The 26604-nt window shown below is 42.3% G+C and overlaps 4 protein-coding genes across 5 annotated transcripts; 1 reads left to right on the top strand and 3 right to left on the bottom strand.

The window, feature by feature from the left end:
- Window positions 1–7594: 7594 nt before the first annotated feature.
- Window positions 7595–9296, bottom strand: LOC9661179 (uracil-DNA glycosylase). Of its 2 annotated transcripts, XM_024664497.1 has the most exons (7): window positions 9213–9296; window positions 8639–9104; window positions 8356–8573; window positions 8112–8301; window positions 7911–8046; window positions 7755–7838; window positions 7595–7707 (listed from the first exon to the last, which is right to left on the bottom strand). In XM_024664497.1, the coding sequence occupies exons 2-7, from the start codon at window positions 9054–9056 to the stop codon at window positions 7641–7643; spliced, it is 1113 nt and encodes a 370-aa protein (XP_024520265.1). In that variant the 5' UTR covers window positions 9057–9104; window positions 9213–9296; the 3' UTR covers window positions 7595–7640. The 2 variants fall into 2 exon arrangements, with proteins under 2 accessions (XP_024520265.1, XP_024520263.1); XM_024664495.1 differs by lacking the exon at window positions 9213–9296 and having other exon boundaries at window positions 8639–9121.
- A 527-nt stretch (window positions 9297–9823) lies between these two features.
- On the top strand, window positions 9824–10787 carry LOC9643188. Its single transcript, XM_024663094.1, has 5 exons — window positions 9824–9833; window positions 9895–9954; window positions 10007–10308; window positions 10363–10495; window positions 10545–10787. The coding sequence occupies exons 2-5, from the start codon at window positions 9906–9908 to the stop codon at window positions 10604–10606; spliced, it is 546 nt and encodes a 181-aa protein (XP_024518862.1). The 5' UTR covers window positions 9824–9833; window positions 9895–9905; the 3' UTR covers window positions 10607–10787.
- A 2220-nt stretch (window positions 10788–13007) lies between these two features.
- LOC9661180 lies at window positions 13008–16569 on the bottom strand. The gene is made up of 4 exons (XM_024660762.1): window positions 16455–16569; window positions 16271–16305; window positions 14468–14578; window positions 13008–14324 (listed from the first exon to the last, which is right to left on the bottom strand). The coding sequence occupies exons 1-4, from the start codon at window positions 16567–16569 to the stop codon at window positions 13008–13010; spliced, it is 1578 nt and encodes a 525-aa protein (XP_024516530.1).
- Window positions 16570–24572: 8003 nt separating this feature from the next.
- LOC9661181 (uncharacterized FAD-linked oxidoreductase ARB_02478) lies at window positions 24573–26173 on the bottom strand. The gene has a single exon (XM_024660771.1). It carries the CDS (start codon window positions 26037–26039, stop codon window positions 24573–24575), a length of 1467 nt encoding a protein of 488 aa, XP_024516539.1. The 5' UTR covers window positions 26040–26173.
- Between the last annotated feature and the right edge of the window lie 431 nt (window positions 26174–26604).

Below are 26604 nucleotides of genomic sequence, written 5' to 3' on the forward strand. Positions count from 1 at the left end.
GCCCAGTCTTGGAGAGACGAGGTGGTGATGCAAGTGGTGTTGAACCACTAGTGCAGCAAAGGTGAATGGGCATGGCCTTAGCGTAACGGGCCGAGATGTCAGTGGTACCTTTGGGTGTCGGTCTCAGGACCGGACACGTGGAGCACTGGGACCAGGTGCAAGTGTGGAGTGGCATGGATGCCATTCTTGGGGCTAGCAAGTCCCAAGTCCTGAATTGGATTGATGGAGGTTGTGAATGAGACTCCTCCAAGTGGTCGGAGGTGTGGTTAAGTGACTAAAGTAGAATGGAAAATTTAGTCGCTTACACCACCATCTTATAGTCGTTCACTCCCTTGAAGACCGGTGGGGGCTTTGGTTTGTACTTGGGAACTACCTGAGGGACTGATTCCACTTCGGTCTATTCAACCTTGTCTGGTTTTGCCTCAGTCCCTGCCGAAGGGTCCGCACCTTCTGCGCTGCCAGCATCCGCAGTCTTTCGCTTTTTCTTCTGCTTCTCGTCACGCTTTAGCTTGCGTATGAGAGTCTCTAGCAGGGCATTGGTCTGTGCCAATTGTCCTTCTAGAATATCCAATCGAGCCTTGGACGACCGAACCTCACCACCAGACTCCTGTTTGGAAGTTGCCTCACTGGAGTCCTCCTCATGCAAGGATTCCTCATCCATAGCCTCCTGTTCGACCGGAGGCTCCAGATCTGGATGAGGTTCCGTCTCTGCCTGGGTTCGCTTACGTCCTGCCCTTGCCATCTCCCAGCAATCCGCCTCTATCCTTCGCTAGAACTGAGGAAGAGGCTCCGATACCAAATGTAAGCTCCTAAGTTTGGACTTCCCGGGAGGTCACCCAGCCCAATACTATTCAAACCCAAGGACGCTTAACCCTAAATATCCCAAGACCCTTAACCAATTGGAAAAGGGGGTGCACTCTTGTTCATGGGCCCTTTCCCTCTATATTTGAACCCCTATAGATCGTCTCTCGAGTCGTTCCCTTTGGTTGCTTACAATCCACCATGCTTTCCTGCAAGTTCATGCCCTCGTGAACGGAAGCTGAGAGCCGCAGCTCTCTCTCGAGGCCCGCTCTCTTGACACCCTACCCCTTGGGTCGAGCCCAGCGGGAGCAAACTAGACCAGCCAGATGTCAATCAACATCTAGTGTGATTCCTCTTGCCAACCAACAGAGTCGGACCCGAGACTGCTCCGATACCAAATTGTAAGCCACAAATTTTTCCTTTCCAATTTGCCAGCTTACCTCGTCTATCTGACCAACTCTGCCTTGGCTTGTGCTAAGTTCCCTCACCAAGGTTCCCGCCTATGGTACCAGCTCCTACCTGGTCCTACTTGGTTTCAACTACTTACTGCACGAGCAACAGAGTGTTAGCCATCCATCTACGGATTCCCAAATCTCTCCCAATCCCCCTCCTCGGGTTAGACTGGACTTAAGGTTCGGCTACACTCCCCGCAGGCACAAACAGCCAAGCACACCAAGCCTCCAGATTCCTAACACCCCTTGGTACCACAAGACTTGATCATGGGACCCTCTAAATCCCAAGTCTTGGGTGCAGCATTTGCTTCGGGACGTCGGGGCGAAACACCGTGGCCTAACGGCCCGGTATGGGTACCTCTACCCCCCCACTTCCATCCCAAAGGGAAGGCCCAAGCCCCTGGGAAGGGCGAGGACCAGTGAGCCACAAGGTACTCAAGTGGGGCACCACTCCACCTGAGCCGGGAGCACCGCAGTCGGTTTCCCTTTCGGGAGTGGGAGCTGCTCTTGAGCACTTCCCTGGGTGGCCCCTCCGGCACCACTCAGGCCCATGCTCACTCCCACCCAAGGCCCCTCGGCCCCAATCTCAACCTCAAGTCAGTTTGGAAGCACCACTGGAGAGTTCCTTCAAGACTGGTTCCTGGACCTCACTATCCCTACTATACTTTTGGAACCCCCTGCAGCCCCCCCCCCCCCCCCCCCCCTGGGAGACGCACGCTTTGGGCTTTCACCCTTTGACCCGTATTAGTATTTGGACTTAGTCTCTGGCTCGATCTTGGACCCGATTTCGGATCCGACTTCGGATTCGGTCTCGGACTTGATCTCGGACTCGATCTCGAACCCGATCTTGGACCTGACCTCGGACTCGACCTCGGACTCGGTCTCGGACCCGATTTCGGATCTCGGACTCCGTCTCGAACTCGGTCTCGAACTCAGACTCAAACTCGGTCCCCGAGTCAGTCTCGGACTCGATTCCGGACTCTATCTCGAACTCGGTCCTAGAGTCGGTCTTGGACTCGATCCTCGACTTGGTCCCATCCGATGAACTCTTTGTCATTTTGGTCAAGCTTTTGGGGATCCTTTAGCCTACGACATCTCGGGGAGTCAATTCCTTACACAGGCTAGGGTTAACACCACACTAGTATATAGCTGCACCACATGGGCCCCTAGCTAGAGCTGGTCCCACCTAGAAAGGCTTAATTGAACCTTCATTGCCAATGACTTTGAGGAGATTGGACTACTTCCAGTTGAAATCCTAAGAATGGAAGTGCATCATGCAGTTCATACTCTCCACACAAAGAGACATTTAACCACTATTCTCAGGTAGTTATTGAAGACTCGATCCAGCTTGACTCCAAAAAGAGTTAGGGATGGTGGAAGGATTGCCCAAAGTGGATGGAATACCTCAGCCTGAACTTCAATGAACTACTAGACCAACCAGTCACTACAATCCCCTTGGCATGGATTAACCTTGCATTTAAAGACTGGTTGGCAGGCTCAAACAAGAAGTCCTGCTTCCAAGACTACCTCAACAATATCAACCCTACGAGAATCATTGGCACCAACATCTCTATACCACCAAGGACATCCTTTCAAATTATTAAACAAGCATACACTCACTTCACATCAAACTAGGCTGAAGATAGACACCAGTCACATCTAGAGATGCCCATCTCTGCCCTCTATGTAAGATAGAAATAAAAACCCTGTCACATATCATATACAATTGCCCTGCTTACATGTGGCTATAACTCTTCTTTCCCACACTAGACTTCCATGCCCATGACCTCCCAACATTTATGGGGAACAAAACCATGGTAGGAACAATCGCTCTTTGAATGGCAACTTCCTTCTCTTCCTACTTAAAACCCATGCTCTCATAGGTTAATGACGACTATAAACACATCTATCTAATATCTAATAGTGAATCTTTCCAATATTTATATATATATTTTTGTGTCTTGTAGGCCATTATAAGCTTAAGCCATGGAAAATCTATACCCATGCTATAATTGATAGTGGTACCAAAGAAACTAGGAAAATTGTTGAAATAATTTTCTACACATATACAATAACAATCTAGAATTATGGGAGGCCATACAAAGTCCAATTTGATTTTGCAAAAGAATTCAATGGTATAGAACCCAATATTAAAAGAATCTGGTGTGAGTGACAAACATTTATTTGAGGTTGCTCAATCCATAATATGGTTTGTGCTCTTTGAATATTTCCTTGTAAACTTCTCCATTAACTTTTGATATTTAGTATATCAAAAAATTATAGAAGGAACTTTATGAGAAAGTTAAATGGTTTTATCTACACCTACTATACTTGATAGAGGAAAATGGATATTTCAACCTGACAAACCCCATATATGTACATTGTTTGCATGTTGTATTCATTCATTTGACCACTTGGAAGAGTTTTACTCACAACCTTTATGAGTTTTCATCCTAACTTGGGGTACTTATTGAGACCTCAAAAGTGGCTTCAAACCTATATTAACTTCATACTTGGTCTTTATGCCTAAGTCCTACTTCAGGCATCCAAAGGTACTACTGATATATCAAATTTTTATATTAAGGCTATGTCCATTTTTATTGTTTTATTCATGTTTACAAACCCTCAAACCCATACTAATTTCACACTTGGTCTTAGTATTTATTTCAGGCATCTGAAAGTATTATTGATATATCAATCTCTTACATCAAGGTTATATTTATTCTTATTGTCTCATTGGTCTTTATAGATTTATTTTTCTAAGACTAAACCATCAATTCTATGAATGGTTATCTTATAACCACTTTTTAACATTCTTATAATACCCTAACATAGAGGGGAATATTATTTCCCAAAATCCCTTTTTCAATCTTCATTAAGTCCCTTTTCAGTCATAGTAATGAGGTTTCTTTATGCCATACAAAGTATCTAAGTAATACCAATTACACATTCTCTCTTTTATTTTCTTTGGTTTATTACAATTTACCACACTTTCTTATAAGTTTATGTTGAAAGCTTTACTCTCTAGACACCCTACCTTTTAGATTTATCCCAATTAGAGTAACAAAAGTCAAACACCAAATGTAATATTGTCCCAAAAGGTCATTTAACTTAGTAAATCTAAGGATGCTCAACCTCAAGTATCCCAAAACCTTTAATGATTGAAAAAAGGGATGCATTCTTATTCATTAGCCCTTTTTCTTTATATTTGAATCCTAAAAAATTATATGGCTTAGAAATAATTGATGAATTAAAGACTTTGAAAGTTATAGAGGTGTGGGGATAGTCCAAAATTGAGCTCACAAGTTGCGCTGAACTCAACTCAAGTCAATACAGTCAACTAAAAGTTTTATAAAAGAAGTTTAAGTTGAAAAAAAGAAGGTTTTGATGAACTTTAAAATATTGAAATATATAAATATTTTAGTCAAAATGTTTTACTAGATTGAGTCATTTAGAAAAGACAAATTTATAAGAACATATCTTTTCTAAAGCTGAACTACTTTAATAAGTATTACATTTTTATTTTCTTGCAATTCATTAAAATAAACCTAACTATGAATCAAGAGATACAAGTGGAATCATTTTGATGACTAGATATTATTAGTGTATGTTAGTCAAGGTAATATACTTTACATACTATTTCTTCATTCAAAAGATTTTTCTAGGGCTTTTGAGAAAGCCATTGAAAAGAAGTATAAAATGTATTAAATTCAAATTTAAACCAAACTTACAAGGTTTTTTCTACAAAATTTATTTTTGAAACTATGCTGAATATAATAAAGCTGGTAGAAGGTTTTAATGTTGAAAAAGTATTGAATAATTACAATTTTTAGTACTTGAGATTTGAGTTCAAAATTACTCCATAAAGATATTTCATGCCAAAATAAGTTTTAGAATCAATGTTGTAATTCAAGGTTTCAAGGTTTTCCTTTTGATCTACCATAATAAAGAGTTATAAATTTTTTTATATATGAATTATATGCTTTAGAAAGTTATACTTCTCTTCACATATAAAAATTGGAGACACAATCTTTATCTCTATTTTGTTATAGACTTCAAAAGTTCAATAAAAAGTCCTATATTTTGTGTAATTATAAAACTTCCCTTTGATTTCATGCTAAATATTTCTCTCACTTTTATATATTCCTCCATATTATTGTCAAGAGTTATGATAACACAATCTTTCACAAAAAAGAAATCCCCTCCAATTAATGTTGCCTTCTATGTTAGTATTAGTCTTTAAGAATAACTAAATTGGGATGCAAATATAGAAAAAAGAGTTCATATCAACAAAATAGTATTCATTTTTATTTAATGTCCAAAAAAATAAACTTTTGAAGAACTAGACAATCAACATCTCTTTAATTATATCCTTGAAGCATTTGCTCTTGAATGTGAAGTTCCCATAAGGTTATTTATTCAAACTTAAGAATGCATAACCCCAAATATCCCAAGGTCTTTAATTAGAAAAGGGGTGCATTTTTATTCAAAAACTTTTTCTCTTTATATTTAAACTCTTATAAATCATCTTTTAAATCATTCTTTTCAGTTGTTTATAATCTACCACACTTCCTTACAAGTTCACACCTTTGTGAATAAAAGCTAAGAATGTCATTCTCTTGATACTTTAGACCTTGGATTAAGCATAGCTAAACCAAATTAGACCATTAAATATCAATCTCAATAGTGTGATTCTTTTAACTAACTTCAAACTTGGAGACCCCTTTAATACCAAATGTAAGAATTTAAATTTTCTTTAAGGTCACTTTAAGTATCCCAAAACCTTAATAAATTAGAAAAGGGAGTGTAGGCCATTTAAACTTATATAGATAATTTTTCAAGTCATTGTCTTTAGCATCATAATGAACTTCTTTAATAGCTTGCAATCATAACTCCTTTCTTCCTCAAGCTTTAACATTGTATTAATAAAAAAGTGTAATAAATATGGCTTTTACTTTTTACCCTATGGTGATTTACTATAGGATAACTAGTGAAATCTAAACCATACATGAGCTAAAGATAGCGAAGCGAAACCTAAATTTTAGAGCTTTGGGCCATTAAATGAAGGAACAAAGTTAAACTCTCAAATTACAGTCAAGGAGTGAAAGAACTATAGCATAAAATTACTCTTGAGTGTACAATTTAAAGAGCATTAGAGTAGAAGTACAGAGTGACATTGAAATAGTCTTAGAGTATCTAGCATCCCAATAAAAACTAAATAGAGTTTAATGCTATTATAATATACCGGTGGCTTAACAAGGGGATATAAGTACTCCACCAATTAACATAGTATGGAGCATAGGCTTAAATCCAAGCCAGAAGTAGAATAAAGATAGACACACAAGCTAGGAGTAGTGGTTTCAAATATATAGTAGTGATAGTAGATAGGTTAGCCATGGCTAACTCACTTGAGAGATAATGTAACTTCCCCCTCCCCCTCACATAGAAGAATGCACACTTTGGACTTTCACCCCAATCCCAATAGTTAGTCTCTAGATAATCATGAAAACTTATTAAATATAAAAACTTACTAAAAGAGATTAGCTGTGCTCTTGTTACTATTAAGCATATAAATAGTAATCCTCCTAATTGTGTTATTGAACAAAATTCAGGTGGTAATACAAATAATTTAGTAGATGAAACTTTAAAATCAGGATTTTACTATTTAAGAAGAATATATATTGATTCAATGTTAGAAGCATATTGTGATTTATATAAAATTAGTTCTAGAAAATATGAACTTTATTATTAAGTTTATCAATGGTAGTTTAAAGGATCTTATAATATAAATTATTTTCACTTCTTAACTCATCATTCAAAAGACAATTGTAATATATATCCAATGGCTTTATTTTCTGGATCAAAAAGATCATTTATATTCTCAAAATGGTAAGAATATGATTTTCTTTCATTTAAATTGCAAAGTTGGGAAAAACATAAATTATGGATATCTGATAATAAAGAATATTTTTGTTTTTGCAAATTTATCATTAAAAGAAATGGTATTGCTTGCATATATACTGAGACTGATATAAAGTTATGGTCAATTACAAAGTATTGTGACAAATATCCAAATTGTTTAATAATTAAATGCAAAATGATTGAATTTTGTTATTTATTTTGCAAAAGCACCTAATAATCCTTTATGACTTTTAGGTGAATTTAACAAGCAGGAGACAAGTTCTTCTAGTTTGTGCCTGTTAATAGCTTTTCTCTCACACTCTCTAAGTGGTCACTTGCTAATGTTAAGTGTTGATAACTAGGTGAACTAATAGAAACTCTAGAACATTCATAATCTCCCTCTGTGCAACTTCCATTCCACCAAGAAATAAGCAAAAACATGTTCGAATAATAATAATAATTAAAGTTTATTAAGGAGATTCCAGTTTAGACTTGCCAGTTTATGGGAAGGATATTAGCCGATTCCAGCAGCTCGTTCGTTTTAGAGAAATGCCTACACAGAAAAAGCTTTAAAACCTCATACCACTTTTGTTTCTTAACCTGCAGCCGAAGAACCCTTTGTGGGCGGAGAGGCCAGATGGATGAGCAGCCTTTAAGACGTGATGCTCGTTTGGGTTGATTAAACTGCAAACAAAGAAAGAAAGGATGTTCAGCAACATCGAATGCAAAACATGCTGGCGAGAATTTTCCACTCACCGGATTTTCTCTTGTGCGCAGTTTCCCCACAGCAGAAATACAACTCCGGTCTTTCTTTTCGAAATGGCACGGATGGCTGCGTCAGTGAACGGCTCCCAGCCTTTCTTGGCATGAGAATTTGCCTGCTGCTCGCGAACTAGTCCAAACGAAATAAGCGAAACGGAAAAGAAAAGAATTCGAGCAAGAGATCTCCTTGCGTACCCGTGAGAACAGTGTTCAGCAGCAAAACTCCCTGGTATGCCCACTTTTCAAGGTTTCCGTGTAGCGGAACCCGGCAACCAACGTCGCTGTGGATTTCTTTGTACATGTTGAGCAGGCTGGAAGGAATTCTGATGCCTTCTGGAACCGAGAATGATAAACCCATGGCCTGGCCTGGACCATGGTAAGGATCCTGGAGAAAAACAAATATTTTTGGACAATGTTGGAGAGGAAATCAAATGCATACCTGACCAAGAAGAACAACCTTCACTCGATCGAAAGGGCACGAGTTGAAGGCATTGAACACTTTGGCCGCTGGTGGATAAACGGGAACTTTTCCGGCCGCTTGTTGCTTCACAAAAGTCTGGAGATTCTCCATGTATGGCTTCTTGAACTCGTCCTGCAAGACCTCCACCCAGCTCGGTTCCACCAAAAGCTTCTCCAAGTCGGGGAATTCTCCTTGCGCTGGAGGAAGAACGAAAAACCACGAAAGTCACACACGCGAGAAAAAGAACTAAGAAAACACTTACAAGCTTGGACGACCTCCTCGCACAATCGCAGCTTTCTCCTGGCCAGAGCCATGGACTTGTTCATGTCCACTCGCATCTTTTGCTCTTTGCTTAGCGTTGAAACTTCCGTGCGCTCCTCCACTGAAGTTTCCACTCGGATCTTCTCGTCTTTGCTCGGACCTTGTTCTCCTTCGGCATTTTCTTCCACTGAAAGAGCTGTCTTGAACGAGTAGGAAGATTGGTGCTTCGGAGCTGGACTCTGATCGTCAAACTTTCGAGCGAGTTCCTCATCGCTGAGACGACGAAACGAGAATCCAGACCCATCCTCTCCATCCACGGTAGCGGCAGCAGTATGAAAAACCTGTGCTCGGTCCTCCGATCCCACCTTCACCCTCTTGGGAGGCTGGAAAAACTCGGTAACGCTGCGAGTCCGCCCCATTCCCAGCCTAAGGTAGAAAAGCGAGCGCCCTATCCCGATCGAGAGAGACTGCATCACAGGAACACAGCTCAAAACCGCGAGAATGCACTACTCCGATGCTAGAACTGGGAAGAACATGAATGAGGCAGGCGCACAAGCAGGGGATTCCTAGCAGACCTGGATGGATCGGTTCGTGCTCCCGCGCGCCCTAGCTAGCTAGGGCCTCTCTTCCCGCCATTGAGAATACGAGCCCTAGGAAATAAATTTAACGTCCAGGCAAGGGGAAAAGGAATGATTAAACCCTACGTGGCATATACTGCGAAGATTCGTTTCTATATTTTGAACAGCCCGCCATTGCGTTTGCCCTTAACACTTTGTGGGAAGGAATAGCGCATGGCGGCGATGGCGCTCTTCTCCAAGCTCGGCGGTTTGGCGGCATTAGGGATCGCGCTCCTCATCATCAGCTCTACGATCGTGGCGCTCTTCCAGGTCGGCGACTTGGCGGCGATGCCGTGTGGCCTGCCCGTTCTCGGCGTTCTCTGTTCCACAGCGATCTTGCTCTACACCAAGATTAAGATTTCCTGGCGGGAGAGCGTCGGAATCCCCTTGGAGACCCTGGCGATGGCATATTTCCTCTCCAGCATCACGGACAGGGCTTCTATGGCAGTGCTTGGTACGTATTCTCGAATTCTTCCTTGATGATGCCGAAATATTGCGTCTTTGATCGATCGATCACATTCTTTCCAGCGGCTTTCTGCAGCTCAATGGCATCCACGATCTTCCTCCTCCATTCTGTCGGTAATACTAGCTTTTCTTTCTTGCCGGAATGAGGACCTCTTACTTCCTATTACGTGTTTAGTTCCGAATTGGATGATCGACCCGCTCTTTACTGTGATCCAGCATGTCTCGATCGAGAGAGGTAAATCTAATCTTTCCGATTATTCAACCTTCCATATTCCTTTCCACCTTAGAACTTCCTTGCCCGTTTATCATCACTGGGAAGACCATCCTGGTACACATCGCCGAAGGAGCTCAATGCGATCTCATCGACATTCTCGGAGAGCAGCGGCCAGCGATGGTTCTCAAACGGGATGATCGATATCCCATTACGAGAGGCTCGACCCCCTCCCACGTCGATCTCTTCCTCTACGTTGCCTCCGATGAGTTGCTGCACAACTATGACGCACTTACACAACAGACTCGGGCGGCCTACTTAGCTGCAAAGGTTTCCAAGCCTGTGGACGCGTTTGTCGTCGTCGGGAAGAAAAAAGAGGTTGGTCAAATACATTTGTTGCTTGAACTCATCGCCTTCCATGCGGTTTTCCAGATGATGCGCGATCTTGGTCTTGGTCCTGCTTGCCTTCTCCTCTCTCGCGGAGTAAAGAGGCAGCTCGATAAACTCGGGTACGAGTACCGACTGTATTGCTTCAAAGACCGTTCGCCACTGGGCTTCATCGATGGTAAGTACGTGGAGAGTAACTACTTTACCTTCAAATTTTTTTTTGCCAGCTCCAGCTCCAGGGCCCTACATTCCGCCTCACCGGAACCCAAGGAGGAATCATCGACGCTGAAAATAGGCTAAAGCCTCCAATCGAGTTTTATGTTGCTATATGAATAATTCCGTGGCACAGAAGTATTTTTTCGCGATTTGTCTTTGCTCAAGTGAGCTGCCAAAGATCACAATGGGCGAGTGTTCCTCTCGAATCTTGAGTATGGAAGCAAAACTACTCAATAAACTAAAAAGATTTTTTCTACTATTAATCTACATTCAGAAAAGTTTAAGGAAAAACAGATTACATTATATCAACAAGAATAAATTTGAACCAAGAATTAATAAAGTATATCAAAATTGAAAGTATAATTCTATTATTTTGAGAATATCAAACTAGTAGATTATATTTATTTTACTTAGCATGGGTTTATATTATAATAGATGCAATAAAAATTAAATGTCACTCATATTATAGGAAGATTAATATCTTTGGCATTATGGTTTTATAAAGTGATTATTTGACTTAGTACTTAAATTTTAGTTTGCAATGTGAATTACATTTAACATGTTAAATTACAAAATTTCAACTTCAATGTAGTTATGTATATTTGAAGTTTATTCTAGAAAATATTTATTAAAAATAATAAAATATAAAGTTTTTTTTTAAATTTTGATAATAAAATATTAATTATATTTATAAACTAAATAAATACACAATTATGTATATGTGACAATGATGAGAAAAAACATGAAACTTTAAATCCAAATAAAGTGAATAGTTTAACAAACTTTAAAGTAACATTATTCCGAATGAACATCACAAAGGAGAACAAGAAAATACATTTTATCTCCTCAGATGAAGCGACTATAGACAAAATAAAATTCCTAATCAAACTACCATTGAATCACAAAAAAGTATAAACATTAATTGATACATTTAAAGTTACTTTATAATTTATAAATGATTGCAAATAATATCACTAAAACTAGTATCATATTATTATTATTATAAATTTTGCTAAAATTTATATATTTTAACTAAATATTTTATTGATTATAATTTTTTAATAATCAAATATCAACGAAAAATATTATATATAAGAAGTTAAACTATATTATTTATATATTTTAGGATTATTTTTTATTTTAATTTACATAAAATAATACATATTTATAATTAAGATAAACAATAAAGAAAAAATCAGTCATCATGAGTTTTTAATTTAATTTAATAAATTAGTTCTTTCATATTTTCTCTGCCCGTTAAAGTAAACATTTGTTAGTTTATTCTTTAGCAAATTCCTTGATGTAATTCCATAGAAAACAAACACCGATATCAGCTTAGTAAATATTATTATTTTGCCAATTTTAAGACTTTAATTCACTCAAGTAAGTCTAATCTTTATTATTTTTTTATTTTTTTTATTAGGGTTCAGAATTAAATATTAAATTCAAGATTTTCAATAAAAATTATGTTTAGTAACCTATATAAAAATATTCCTCCTTCATTTATAAAAATTCATGATACACATATGACAGAAAAAAATAAAAATAAAATACAATTTCACTAAATAGGGACACAAGAAAAAGTAACACATTGTATGATATAAGAAATTAGTTTTATTATTGAAACCAAATTCAAATTTGAGTATGAGTTTGAAAGAAGTTTTATTTTATTTTATTTATTTAATTTATTAAAGAAAGAGCAATTTTTCCTTAGCCAAAGTTTATATCTTTGAAACCAACTCCTGTTTTTGTTCAATTATCATCACATCAATTAACACCAAGTAGATATTGAAGTTTAGCTTTAGCCATAAAAATACATAAATATAAGAATATATATATACTAATAAACTTTTAAACTAATTTTACTTAATTATTTCCATATTATACTTATATTTAAAAGAGAGAAATGAATATTTAATTTAATTTTTTTATTTAGAAATATGCATGATTATCTCTTTTTTATATCTTTTAGTTGAACATTGAAATACATCAATTAAAAATTTGTTGTAAAAATTAGTTACTTTAAAAAATTCTAATATCTGATACTTAAACAACCAAATTTGTAATAAATCCACAATATCTTTATTTTTTAAATAAATGTAATATAATTTTTATAATTTTTTATTTAAATTTATGGGTCCTAGCTTTTAAAATATGTTTAGTTCATAAATATGTCCAACTTGCTATATTGTTATTCATAGCTTAAATTTTCTTATTTATTTGCAAAATTTCAAAATATATTTTTTTGATAAAATATTGTTTTATGGCCTAGTTGCCATAGTGGTCCATAGTGATAAAAATATACAGATTCAATCACTAATGACTTAAACCATAACTTTCCTCTAAGATTTAATAGTATTTTTGAGTAAAAAACTTCCTTTGCTAAACTAGAGATTGTAAAATCTCTCACTTCATGCCGGTGTTTCCAGCAGGGGCATCCAAAAACAAACACGAACATTCGTCCTCCAAGCTCTTCAGTTCTGAAGAGCAATGAGGTTCTCAATAGCAGTTCTGGCTGATGCAAACTCAGAGCCCAGTAGCCTGGACTGGAACTCTTGAGCTGCTGGGGAGAGTTTTTCCACAACATACATCATCTTACCAACAAGATACAGATCAGATTGCTCCGTGTACTTATCGCCTACAAGCGTCTCTTCACCCCAAACCAGAAGCGAACACTCGGGCTCGCCACCAGCTTCCCACACAGTCTCCAAGTCGATCAAGACGTAGCCACCACCGCTCCTGGCAACATTCTCCCACCTCACATCCCGATGGACCAGCCCCGCTTCATGCAACTTCTCCAGGCCGCGAAGAATCCATAGAACAGCACTGAGAAGTTCCGCTTCGGTACAAACAGGCGGCTCGCACTCCACGGCCTTCATGGTCACTCTGTACCTGTCCCTCATGAGCATCGGCTCGCCAGGAACTATACCCTCTGCTTGGAGCCCGTAAGCTTTCCTCACAAACTCCATTGTCGTGAATCCTTCACTGACATGCAGCGTCCGGGGACAGATCCCCTTGATCGCCATACCATTGTCGAGCCAGAGCGTTCTCTCGATCTGGTCCGCAGCTCCATAGAACGCTGGCGGGAGCGTCCGGAACGGCCTTGGACGATCCACAAAGTTGGAGGAGACGACGTCCTTGAGCGTGAGCGCAAGCCGGAGGAGATTGATGGAGAAGCGCAAGCAAGTAAACTTGTCCCGCATCGACGTCAGTTTCAAAGGCCCCACAAGAACTTGCGATGGCGTCTTTGATCCCCGTATCATCGCCCACGCTGCCATCTCCTGGCCTGCCAGAGCCACCCCGATGATCCACGGCACTGGGCCGTAGAACCGCGGCTCCAAGTTGACGAGCTTCTCCTCTAACTTCTCTTGCGCATCCTGCAAGAACTGCCGCCTCTCCTCGAACTTGGCACACAGGCGGTTTCCAGTCCACAGCATCGGATCGGCGCGAGTGCTACCATCCAAAGAGTCCATCACGATGCTGCGATTGAACTCGACAGTCGTTGTCCCAGCAAGCTTGTGCAGCTTCATCCACAGGTTGCAGAAGGCTTGGTCCCAGGCAGACTCGAGGAGCTTCCCGGACTCGTCCATCTCGGCGCTGGATCCCAAGAACGCTGTCGTGAGAGACACGATGCTCTCCGCCGGGCTGTTTGGAGCGAAGCCGGCAGCAGCGATCTCATCATCATCGGCGAGCTGTGCGAAAGTTGCAGAGCCAAGGGGCAGCGCCAATGGTAGCATGTGTGAGAGAGCTCTCCGCAAGCCGTCCAGCTCCAACACGGAGAATGGAAACGGCTGTAAGACAGTAACAGCCCAGTGGATCCACTCATACACGTTTTACCCTAAAGGTGGAAGCCCTAGTTTTATCTTTTTTATCTTTTTTTCTTTTTTCAAATTCTATTGCTAATGAAAAATCTCAAAAAAATCTTTTGATTCACGTCTGAGTAGAAGGCTTGACGATCGGCCACATCGCGAGCCTCTGGGGTGTGTGCATTGTAGACAATCCCTTCTGTGGATTCCAAAAGCAGAAGACGCAATCGCGACCGCAGCTGATGCAGTAATTACCGTCGGAGTTGAATCGTAAGGCCAGAACAGGACCTTCATGGCCGTGCAGCACAGCTGATCTGCCATAGCCAAATGTAAACCCTAAATCCTGCCTTTAGGGCATAAAGTTAAAATCTTGAATCTTGCTCAAAACTAATTCCCTCCTAACAAGTTTCAAAAGTAATAAAGGTATACTCAAAATTATTAATCAACTGCCCAACACTACCATCTTGAAAAAGGAAGAAATTACAGCATAAAAGGGAATATTATGAGTTTAATATTAAACATAGCTATATACATATTATATTAAATATTATCTTGTTGCATCTTTGATTAATAAAGAGATTTAGCCAAATTTTTTAGTCATACAGTAATGTCTTAGGTTGGCATTAAACTAATTTAATATTTAATTTCCAGTGTGAAAAACTTGATCAAATTTGGACATTATATTAATATAAAACTACATTAGAGGCATTAGCGTAATTTAATGTCACAAACAAATAAGGAATATCTAACAATATACTTGGATATTTTAATAATATTTTTTAAATTATAATTTCATGAATTTTATATTTTTATATTTACTGCAATTGTCAAGCGTGACAATAAATTATATGGTACCAACTAGTTGTGAGGATCTTACAACTTATGCTCAAGATATAGGGTAGTCGCCAACTTATGCTCAAGATAAACTCTAAGAGTCCACAAACTTCTAATATTTGCCCTCACTCATCCACGGCTTTTTGTACAAGGATCAGGGATAATTTTGAGAGTGGAATATTCTTCCTCTCTCTCTCATGCTATAATCTACAGAATCTAGGTAGCAGCCTCAAATAATATCCATCCTTTCAAATAAGGTCTAGCATCTGGATCACTCATGCTCATATAAATTGACCTCTACTATTTTAAAATTTCTTAGGGTAGAATTTGGATATAAATGCAATTCCCCAATCCTGTGATTGGTTCTCCCTTTGCCAAACCACTTTAAGTGCAAGTTAAAATTGTATGAATATAGCAACAACTTGCTCCATTCCCTGGTAAACTTCTTCCAGATTTGTCATTCTAGCATCAAAATAACAAAGATGGTCACCTCTTAAGCCTCCAGAAGCTCCTATCATAAATTAAGTTTATAACTTCAATTTTTTCTGTAGACTGTGATTTCCAGTTACTTTAATTTGAGATATTTACCATCAATCCTAGCCCCTTCATAAGCAAGAAATCTATTCCAAAGTTGATAGCTACTAGCTTGAAGATGACCTTGTTGCTAAAGTTCTTGAGTAATGCTCATGTTTATTGATGAATTTCTCAACCTTATGAGCTTTTTCAACTATGCTAGCTATGAAATCTATCTTCCCAAAAAAGTCTTCTAGCAAAAGATCCATATAATAAACTATGCATCTATTCCAAAATATGGTAGGAAACTCTTCTTCTATCCTGGTCCCAATAGATATATTAACATTTGGAGTATCTGAAAAAACCTGGACAATCTTCTCTACCCCCACCTCCAGAATACTCTAAGTATGGAGTTCATGTCCACATCAAACATAGCTCTTCTCACTAATTGGCTCTAAAAATGTCTCTAGCTACATCTTTCTCCTAGAATGAAGAGTCATTCTAAGCTTTCAGAGCCAAATGCTTTATATACTTTACTATTGTCATAACTTTATATCCTTTAAAACTTACATTATTTTCGAAACCGAGACCAAGTTGAGACGATCAAACAAAGGATTACCTAAGCACAAGCACAAAGAAGTAGACGAACAAAAAGAAAGAGAAGAGAAGAACGAGAGAGAAGAAGGAGAAGGAGAAAAACAAAGAGAAGAAGACGAAGAAACCAAAGAACTGATCAGCACATTAGACCCTGAGCAATGAGTTCCATACCTCTCTTGTAGATGGCCTTGGCGACGCAAGCATTCTCCTGCTTCCCAAACTGCACCTCCAACTCCATCTCCATCACCCTCCTCGCCGCTTCCTTGTCCCGTGCGTACTTCGCCATCATCTCAAGGCTCCACTTGCTGCAAAGGTTGCCCGCCGATAACCTGTGCATTGCCTCCATGATCACCTCTCCCGCCAGAACCATCCCCTCGGGCAGCGCCACCACGTTTCCGCGCCTGAGCTTTTGGTAGTAAAACAAATAAAGCGACCAATGCACCGCTCTCATGCACTGCCGATCCTCCTCCTCCTGGAGCTTGGTCGCCAACGCTTTTTCCAGCTTCGCCACCATCCCGGTGATGTCGGTCTCTCCCTTCAACCGGAACTCGAAGTTGGACTCGGCCAAGTCCCTGTAGCAGCCCGTCACCTCCGCGAGATCCTCGTCCAGCTGCCGCTCCAGCTCGCACTTCTTGCAAGCGCACTCGAAGTCCAACCTCGTCCGCCTGTAAGGATGGCCGGCGATGATGTAGCAGTGCCCAAGCTCCTCCCCGCCCTGGATGTCTCGGGTGGCAAAGTAGCAAACCGTGGTGCCAAACAACCTCTGGCAAACGTACGTAGAGCAGGCGCCGCGTGTTCTCGCCAGGACCTGGGGCTGCGGGATTGAAGGAAGCTACGCTCACAGTCTTGAAGATCCTCTCCACCGTAATGCCTTCGAGAGCTTCCCTGCTGCTGTCGGTGCTGACGCTTGACCAGTTCTCCGGCGTGGCCCAGTCTGCCTGGAAGATCTCCATTGCTGGAACTTCACGCTCGTTCCCTGCGGCCCTGCTAGCAAGGCTGTGGATCTGCTTGTATGCTCGTGGCGACTTCATGGCCATATCGAGGAATCCGATTGCGGCATTCCTGTTGCATATCGAGATGTTGCCTCGCTCGAAAGCCCCCGAGTTGCTGGTAAGGACAAGCTCGCCTTTCTTGATGTTGGTCGTTGCAAAGAGCCCCGGGCCTCGTTGCTTGCTCTGGTCCTCGCATTTCTTCACTTCCACTTGGCAAACGTTGTCAGCAACCTCTGGGAAAAGTGGGGCTTTCTCTCCTTCGCTCCAGGCCCGAAAAAAGCCGTGGATATCTGCCATGATGCTGCTGATGTCCTGGCTCTTGATCGCAAGCTTCTGGCATCTCTCGTGCAGATGATTGATTGCCTCGTCCACTCCAAGAACGTCGCTCAAGAGCTGGCACGACCACTCGTAGCACTGGAGATTGAGCAGCGCCAAAGCTTTCCTGTAAAGGCTCTTGAGGTGGCGGGGATCCATGGCGAGAGCGGTGCTTGCGGCATCCACACACTGCTCATATCGTCCCAGCTTGAGGAAGCTCTCGGCCTGGTCGGAGAGAGCAAGAACACGATCATGCTCCTCCTCCTACGGCCCTTGCTCGCATTTCACAGCGCTCAAGGCATAGGGCCGAGTGTGTGCCTGCTTTTTTGACACTAAGAGTTTATGTATTTGCCATCTCTTTTGGTATTTATTTGCCACCACTATCCAAGTTTGCAATTAAAGTTTTCGTCTAGCCACTAAGGGTGAGCACTTTTATAAATCATCATGTGTGAGTTTGAATCCTCATGCATGAATATAACATCTGGACTTTGCCTCCATTAATTATAAACATATAGTGGATATGTACTTAAAGCACAAAGGCATGATGTCTATGTATCTATTTTTATGCTATTTTAATGGCATTGTGGTGCCCAACTTGAAGCATAAAACTGATGGATGCAAAATGCAAGGGGTTTGTGAGCTTTGATGCTCTACACTCCATATGCCACATGCCATGTTCTGCACTCCATGCTCCATGTTCTATATCATCTTCAAGCTCCGACTTCATCTTGGTCTTCTTCACTCTTGGTTTCAATTTCAACTTCCAATCCAACAATTAGTCAAGATCAAGAGAAGATATTGAACAAAGAGAAGGCAAGAGCTTTCAACAAGTATACCCCTGCATTTATCCACATTCTCTTTCTCTCCCTATTACTTCTTGGTCCTTTTTGCTCTATTGTTTTGCTCTTATGCTGATAGATTATTAGTACAAACTGATAGATTGTTAGCTTTTGTACTAAGATTAAGTAAATAATTAAAAATCATGCTAAATGTGATTTTAAAGCCTTTTCATACTCCTTTAAATCTCTTTTTTTCTTTATATTTTTATTCCAATATGGCTATTTGTACTTCTATCACTTTTATCTCTCTAATAATACCTATTGTGTTTCCTTCTTGCTCTACTAAAATGCTGTGAGCTACCTCAAGAGTACCCACACATATCCCTAAAACACATAGCAATCCCCTATAGACACCTGGTATTGCACATCCCATGGAAGATCCTTGCCATTAGTATTTCCTCTTTACACAAAAGTACATATAGTAAAGGAGATATCATTTATCATGTGACTTCACTAGGGTTCCAGACTCCGTTGACTTCTAGTCACGGGTTGCACTAACCTTTCCAGTCAACTTATCCTTGCTAATGCAGCTTTGGATTAATGTCCAATTCGCTCCAATGTGGCCTCGCACACCACTCCGGCTGTGATTGAGGAGCTCCTCCTCTGCAGTGTTTCATTTCTGCCTTTTGATCGTCCAGGGAGTCTACTGTGTTGCTGGACCTAGCCATGAAGCAATTCAGGCTCGATTGCAATGAGGCCCTCCACAACCTGGTGTTTCGTGAGCATGAATAGATTCCTGGGCTTCTCACGCATACTTCCATTGCTCCTGTAGCTAATAGAGCTTCTGAAGTTTTCCTTACTTTTCTTCTGTGTTTCCTTGTGATTTTTTATACGAACCTACAGAAGCTCCATAATGGAGATTAACGTATGTCACATATGATGGCATTTTCAGTTTCAGTTCAGAGGTGGAGCACTGCAATGTCCTGGAACAAACTTTTTGATGATCTTATTGAGGGCCACAATTCCATGTGGAGGCATCACTTCCAAGATTCATATCATTAGGCCACTATTGGAATACTGTCCACTAAAAGGAGCTGTGCTCTTGCATGCAAACAAAGCCAAACCCATTGGCCATCACTACTAGCAATGTCTTCTTATTATTGTAACACTTAGATGGAGCTTTTTAAATAAACTGTATGGAAGGAAGGACGAAAATAATAAAATCATATAAACAAGAAATAATAAAAAATCAAACTATTGGAATTGACGCCAGGCTGCTACGTTTTCTCAGCTTGACTTGGACTGTGTAGTTCTTGTTCCAGATTATCACGAACTTCTCCAGTTCCTGCGCTAGATTCCATTTGATCTTCGTGGTTTGCGTGAGACTAGCTCTTTCGCCACTGCTATTAACGCTTTGATGAGTAGCAAATCTCTGTCGCGACAAAGTGAAACTCTTTTCTACGTTCTTAGAATCTACTAACCCCGGGTTTAGGGTTTATCGGGCGATGAAGAAGAAGAAGAAGAAAGAGAAGAAGAATGTGCGCCTGGGGCAGCTGGAAGGAATGAGATTGCGTGAGATCTGCGCTCTTCTCGGATTTCTCATCGAGAATATCGGCCGCGATCGGCAGGGTACGCTCTTGTTCTCGTCCATTTCTTTGACGAGATTCTTGGAATTTGCACAGATTACGGCATGGCAGGCAAGAGCACGTGTCCCGATTGCGGTGGAAATCACGGCCAATCTTCTCAGCATTCATCTCAGAGATCCTTCGCTGAGGTTTGTTTCGTGAGAAAAAACGAGTCAGGGTTACAGCTTTTTTCAGGGACAACATTCCAGCGAATTTAGTTCTCTCCGAACACGCAATGTCGATAATGAGGTAGAGTATGAATTTTTTGGAGAGGTTTCTCTTTGACGAGTGTTCCTCCAGGCTGATCAATGGCGTAGTAGACGATAAGAAGACTTCAGCCATAGACGAAGGCGTCGCTGGAGTAAGCCATGAGACTGCCGTCTTCCTAACGAACCTAGCAACAAAAGAAGCTGCCTGAATACAAGCTTTCAAGAACAAGGCATGAAACAAACCTGAGAACAGGTGGCCGCAACACCAACGGAGGGCTCAAGACGAAGGAGAAACACTCGAGCATGGCAAGAACCTGCATGGTGCACTTCAGTCAGCACTAGAATAGCATACCATACGGTAACGCGAACCTGTGTAAAGAACTCTGGGTTGTCGTTGTCAATCAGAACGACAGCAAGTAAGCAGGCATCCGTGATCTCACCACGAGCACGGAGCTTGCAAATGTCCTCAGGACTCGCAACAAGGACATCCAAGCGCCTTTGTGATCACGACCACTGCGTCTTCTGCTGCCGACCTTGGCCTCACCAAAGGCAGCAGCAGCTCGAGAAGACGAACAGATTTCACAGGAAGAGGAGCACCCTTGAATTCTGCAAGACAAGCATAAGAAAAGAGAGACAAGAAAAAGAAGCAAAACCAGACCTTTGCAGCGCTCGATGCCTTCGTACAAACCCTGGGCATCCCCCTCCAACAAATCCCGAGGGACCGTAGACCGGTTCATGAGAATGCCGTGGCGTTCAAACAAGAGATCTTCAATGCAAAAAGGAGCAAGCGGGGCTGGAACCAATGGAGCTATACCTTGCTTGGAGGAGCGAATAGATCGAAGAAGAAAAGGTACCGAGGGCTTAAGCACATCACCTTGGCGATCAAATATCCATTATGGCACCGACTCGTTCGAAAGAATAAAGAACCCTAAGCACTGGGGATTTCTATTTATTTCTTGCACGAACAAATAGTTCGCTTGCATTCTCAACACTGATTTGGCCCAATGCCACCTCTAGTAAAAGGGGAGTCAAGGCCCCAAGGATAGAATCATTAGGATCACCGTGAAAGGGTGGGACTTGGATGCCATTCTTGGGATTGTAGGGGTACAAGCTCGCGTTGTCATTGATCCACATGATTCTATCCCTTTTCAGTTTTCGCAAATCTTTCACCGGTTGGCCGCTCAACCAATCCGTGTCATTTCCGGTGAACACAGCAGAAAATATTTCCCCGGTGGGATCTAAGCTACTCATGGTCTTCTTCACATATGGCTCACCCGAAGCACTGAAGACTACAATCTCGAAAACCTGGGACATATCCTTAAGGAACCTGTCCAAACCTGGTCGTTTCTCACGCACTGGAGCAAAGTTTCTTTAGAAGTAGGAATATACTTTATTAAAAAATATATTATATTTTAAGTAGCCATTAATCAATGAGAATTGAACTTGGTGCCATTTACTCCAATACCACATATAAGAAAATGGGTAATTGCTTGATGAGAGAACCTCTATTTATTCCTCAAGATTCTAACGATCCATGGTAATCTCATCCCATAATTACATGCACTACAAGTGGAAAGCTCACACTCAATCAGAAGGCTTTCCAATACATCTATGTAGAGTTAAGGAGAGTGGGCATCCTTGCTTGACACTGGTGTCATAGGGGACTACTGCTTGTCTAGTGAGCTTGGCTTGAATAAAAGTGTAAAAATGCTTTATGGCATTGACAGCTAGTGGATTGAGTTCTTTTAGTTGTTGGAAAAGCAAATGTCTTAATACAATGTCAAAAGCCTTTTTAAAATCCACAAAATAGTAGAGAAATGTAAGCTCCTAAATTTAGATTTCCTAGAATCCCAGTACTATTCAAACCCAAAGACGTTTAACCCCAAGTATCCGAAAAGATTGAAAAAAGGGGTGCATTTTTGTTCATGGGCCCTTTTCCTTTATATTTGAAACCTATGAATCGTCTCTCGAATCATTTTCTTTGATTGCTTACAATCAATGCCTCTTTTTGCATAGGAGTGATCGACTAGGATTCAAAACATAATTAGGTGGTTTGTATAGCTTTTATATGGGTAAAAGCTAGTCTAACCCCATGCATGCACATGTGTTGTTTCTATCTACCATGTTAGCTACTTTTCCAACATTTAGGCATATAGCTTAGAAAAGACACTGCTAATCATGATGCATTTGTAGTTGGACAGGTTGTCTTTGTTCTAGTAGTACTACATGTTTTATCATCCATGTTGTTAGGAAGCTAGTGCTAGCTGAAAATTCCCTCCAGGAAATTTTTATCTACGGGCAACACTATCTCTACAATGAGTTTTTGTGCATCATGTCTTGGTAGTTTGCAAATAGCATTGGCAATGTCCTTTGTAGAGAAGGTGGTCATCCTCTCGTGTTGCTATGTCAAGATTGGTGGTGTAGTAGTGTTGTAAAGCTTGTGGAGGTATGCCACCCAAACATCACTCAACATCGTGATTACTCAAGGTTTGCAGAAGATCCTATGTGCCTAGGCAGGATTAGTGTGGAGGTCCTTGATTTGTTCATCATTGATATGCTTGATATATATTCTTTTCTTCCTTTGGTAGAGTTATCAAAAAGTGTGTCTCACCTTGGCTAGGTCTACTACACATGTAACTCTTGTCATTTGGTGGTAAGTGCTATAAAGCATTCTGCATCCCACCAATGAGCCTTTAGGAACTTGGTAGCATGTTTGACTTTGTGTAGGGCAAAAATGTCTATGGCTGCTGTGACAAGGTCTGGACCACTACATGTTGGTCTAGTGTAGGCATGTTTTGTAGCTAGGACTCTTGGAATTTTTCTTAAAACTTCGGGATGTCTTATGAGTGGACATGGCCCAGGGCAGTGGAGACGTGAAGTGGACTTCTAGTGCTGTCTTGGACTAGTGAGATGTTGAGTGGGCAATGGCATGAAATCTTGGAATTAAGAAAGTCCTGGAGGTGGCAGTCAACCACAGTGTCAATTGCAACTTGTGAGATGAGAATGTAGTCATTGCCATTCCACATCATGCATCCCTGTAGTTGGCTAGGGTTCAATGCCATTCACAATGAGCAACTGCATTGCCATACGAAAGTTGAGAAGTTTAACACCACTTTGGAGGAGTTTCTTGTCTTTGGTGTGTGTGTGTTAAAGGTTGTTTGGTGCTTTGGTCAAGTCACTTCCTTGCTCAGCAAGAGCCTGGCTTGACCCCCAAGCATTACAATTGTGACTTGTGTGTGCCACTGTTTGATTGTCTGGGCTAGATGGTCAAAGGGGTGAGTATTGTTTGCCATTGTGGACAATGAGAAGTAGCAGCCAGTCATGACCAATTGTTTGCTGGTGTTCAACTAAAGCCTGAGTGCAGTGAAGTTCATGGCAGGGTCATGGATGACATCCAAGAGGTGTATGGCTTACTGGACACATATGCAAGTCCCCCCAAGTCCTTTACTGAGTGGATCTGGATGCATATGGGGTGTGGAGTATGCAATGTACCTAGGGTATTGTTGGATTCTCCCATGTCTCACTAAAGATCATGATGTTATACTTTCTCATTCTGCTCAATTTGCTTCCAGTCAGCCTTCAGATGTTCCATGTTACAACTGAGATTCACCGTCTCCTGATCTAGTGGGGGCACTCTCTTGCATTTTTGTCTGGGCATGGTGATGTGCAAAAAAAAGCTATATATGGGCTAAATTGGACATCTACATCTTGTCTTTTACTAATTGTATGATTGGCAATAGGAACCACACAGTCCAAGAGGTGGCCGTTGTGGTAAGATTTAGTGGTGAGAATTCTACGTTGTGGCTTGAAGCTTAGCAGACACGCACTTTATTCACATGTTTTTAAGATTTAGGTTCGGGCTATTTCAACAATGACGCTATTCCAATCAAAGAAGTGAAAAGCTTAGATTTTCTGCTGCTGTAATTCTTATTCCGAAGTGACTCGAAACAACCCCAAAAGCCTGTTTAGCTGCTGAATTCCCTGGTGAGCTAGAAACTCGAAACAAGCGGTTGATCCTCTTGGGCAATCCCAGCAGGGCAATTGAGATCCTCGCTCCAAATCTCACTCCCCACACAGTGCCGGCATCTAAACATCCCCGCTGGATCAGCCCTCCGCTTGATCGCTAGCAATCGCGGATAGCTCGCCCCAAAGAAGGTCCTCTGCCACCGCGGCTCGTTAAAATCCCCCTCGTTCCCATACGCCCCCGATCCTGGAGTAAGATCCACTAGGAATTGATTCGCGGCACTGACATTCCTGGCCGCGATGCGCTCCTCTTCCAGATCGCCCAGTTCCATCCAGCTGATCCCGAGGATCACATGCCACAGCGCTCTCCTCCAGGCTGGATTCACAGCGTTGTTCCTCGGGCGGCTCACGGATCCACCCGCGACGAAGATCCCGGTGATGGACACCAGCGGGAATCTGTCCTGGATCGCGATGAAAGCGTCGGCGGTGGCGTTTGGCGAGGACTGGATCGTGGCTCTTGGGATGAGCCGCGAGGCGAGCAAGAGAGGATTCCAGCGGTGGCGAGCGATTGCGTGGTGGAGGAGTTGAGCTCGCGGCAATCCGGCGCGCCGCCGCACTGGATCACGAGGTGCCACTGCTGGAACGAGGGGAAATTCTGCAAGCTCGCGTTCAGCTGGATCGATGATCCACTGGACTGCGCGAATCTCTCCAGCGGCGCGAGCGTGGCGTTGGCAAAGGAGACATTCCTGTTGGGCAGGAGATAGGTCATGCTGAGAGCCGTGAGATTGCTCATGGCGAACACGCCCGACCACCCGGCCCTCTCCAGCGATGGATGGAGCTCCGTGAATCTCACCAGGAGATCCCGGAACGCTCTCCTGGACGATGCCACGAAGCTATAGCTCGCATACACGATGTTCGTGAGAGGTGGATAGAGGCGATGGGTGAGAGAGACCACGACTCCAAACGTTCCACCCCCGCCGCCGCGCAGAGCCCAGTAGAGATCGCGGTTCTGGCAGCGATTCGCGACGATCAATCGCCCATCGGCAGTGACGAGCTTGAGCTCAAGAACATTGTCCGCGGCTAGACCGTGGAGCGGCGAGAGAGGGCCATGCCCGGCGCCCATGGGATTCCCGCCAGCGCCGCCCACCGAGGAAGATCCACCGCCCACCACGACATGGTTTCGATTGAACGCCGCCGCGTAGAGATCCTCCCACTGGATCCCCGCCCCGATGGTCATCGCCGGAGGATCCTCGGCCCGGATGGTGCAGCCCATCGGCGCGAATTTCTCGTGGTAGACGATCTCTCGCAAGTTGTGCGTCCAGATCATGAGAGCTCCCGGGGCGGTGGATCGCCCCAGGTAGTCGTGGCCGGTGTTCTTGATCACGATCCGGAGATTCCTGGCCTGGGCGAGCGCGATCGCGGCCTGGATGTGGCGGGACTCCGTGGCATTCACCGCGTAGGTGGCCACAGAGCCCTGGAAGCAAGTGGAGTTCCTGGGCGAATTGATCAAGCAGGTGAATCGGCCGAGGGCTTCCCAGTTGCTGGCTTGCATCGCGCCAGGCTGATCGGCGCGCCAGAATGGAAAGCCCCATCGCTGCTGCGCGGTCCTGCAGGCCTGCGCGTTGAAGTTGGGATCGTGGCAGGGGGAGGCTGGGGGCGAGAGCGCGATGAGGCGGCCATCGATGGATCGATTGAAATCCTGCCAGGATTGGGCGCTGGGCCAGCAGCTGCTATTGAATGCCGTGCATCGGCAGGATTGGTTCGCCTCCAACTCGTGATAGATCGAGGAGGGTGCTGCCAATTGCAAGGAAATCGCGATGATCGAGAGGAAAACAGCTAGAAATGCTGGCCTGTGGATCGTTAACGACGGCATTCTTCTCGATTACTCGATGGAATGCTCCCAAGAGCTAGACAAAGGGATGGTCTCCCTTTCTATCGGATGGATTGGTGATGAAAAGAAATGGTGATGGGATTGGATGAGAACGTTTTATTAATGTCTTGGACGAGTGATTTATATCGTTTCGGTGGCGAGCTTTCTAGCTATATTCTTTGAAATCCCGCGTTTCATGGATCGACGGATCCCCCGATTTGGACTAGAGACTTTCCATCTGGCGGGCTGGCTTTCCGGACTTTGTCAAAATTTCACCCCCAACGTGAAAACATATGACTTTAATGCTCTATTGATCAGTTCAATTTTTTTTTTTTGCTTGATTTCTTACCTTTCAATCAACTTCACTTCTGGCAAAGCACATTGCCTAGTCAAAGCCGCGCCAGAGTTTCTTTTAAATTTTAAGCGTTTACCATTTCTAAGTTCTTCGAATGACGTCTAACGTGCTGTTTAAACATTTGACTTTATGATGTAAGGATAGATTTATAAGTGCTTAGCCATCTACCATCTACCTATATGCTGTTTTGATAGTCTTGTGACGCCCAACTGG

Source organism: Selaginella moellendorffii, unplaced genomic scaffold, assembly GCF_000143415.4.
Source record: "Selaginella moellendorffii unplaced genomic scaffold, v1.0 SELMOscaffold_2, whole genome shotgun sequence".
Lineage (NCBI taxonomy): Eukaryota > Viridiplantae > Streptophyta > Lycopodiopsida > Selaginellales > Selaginellaceae > Selaginella > Selaginella moellendorffii.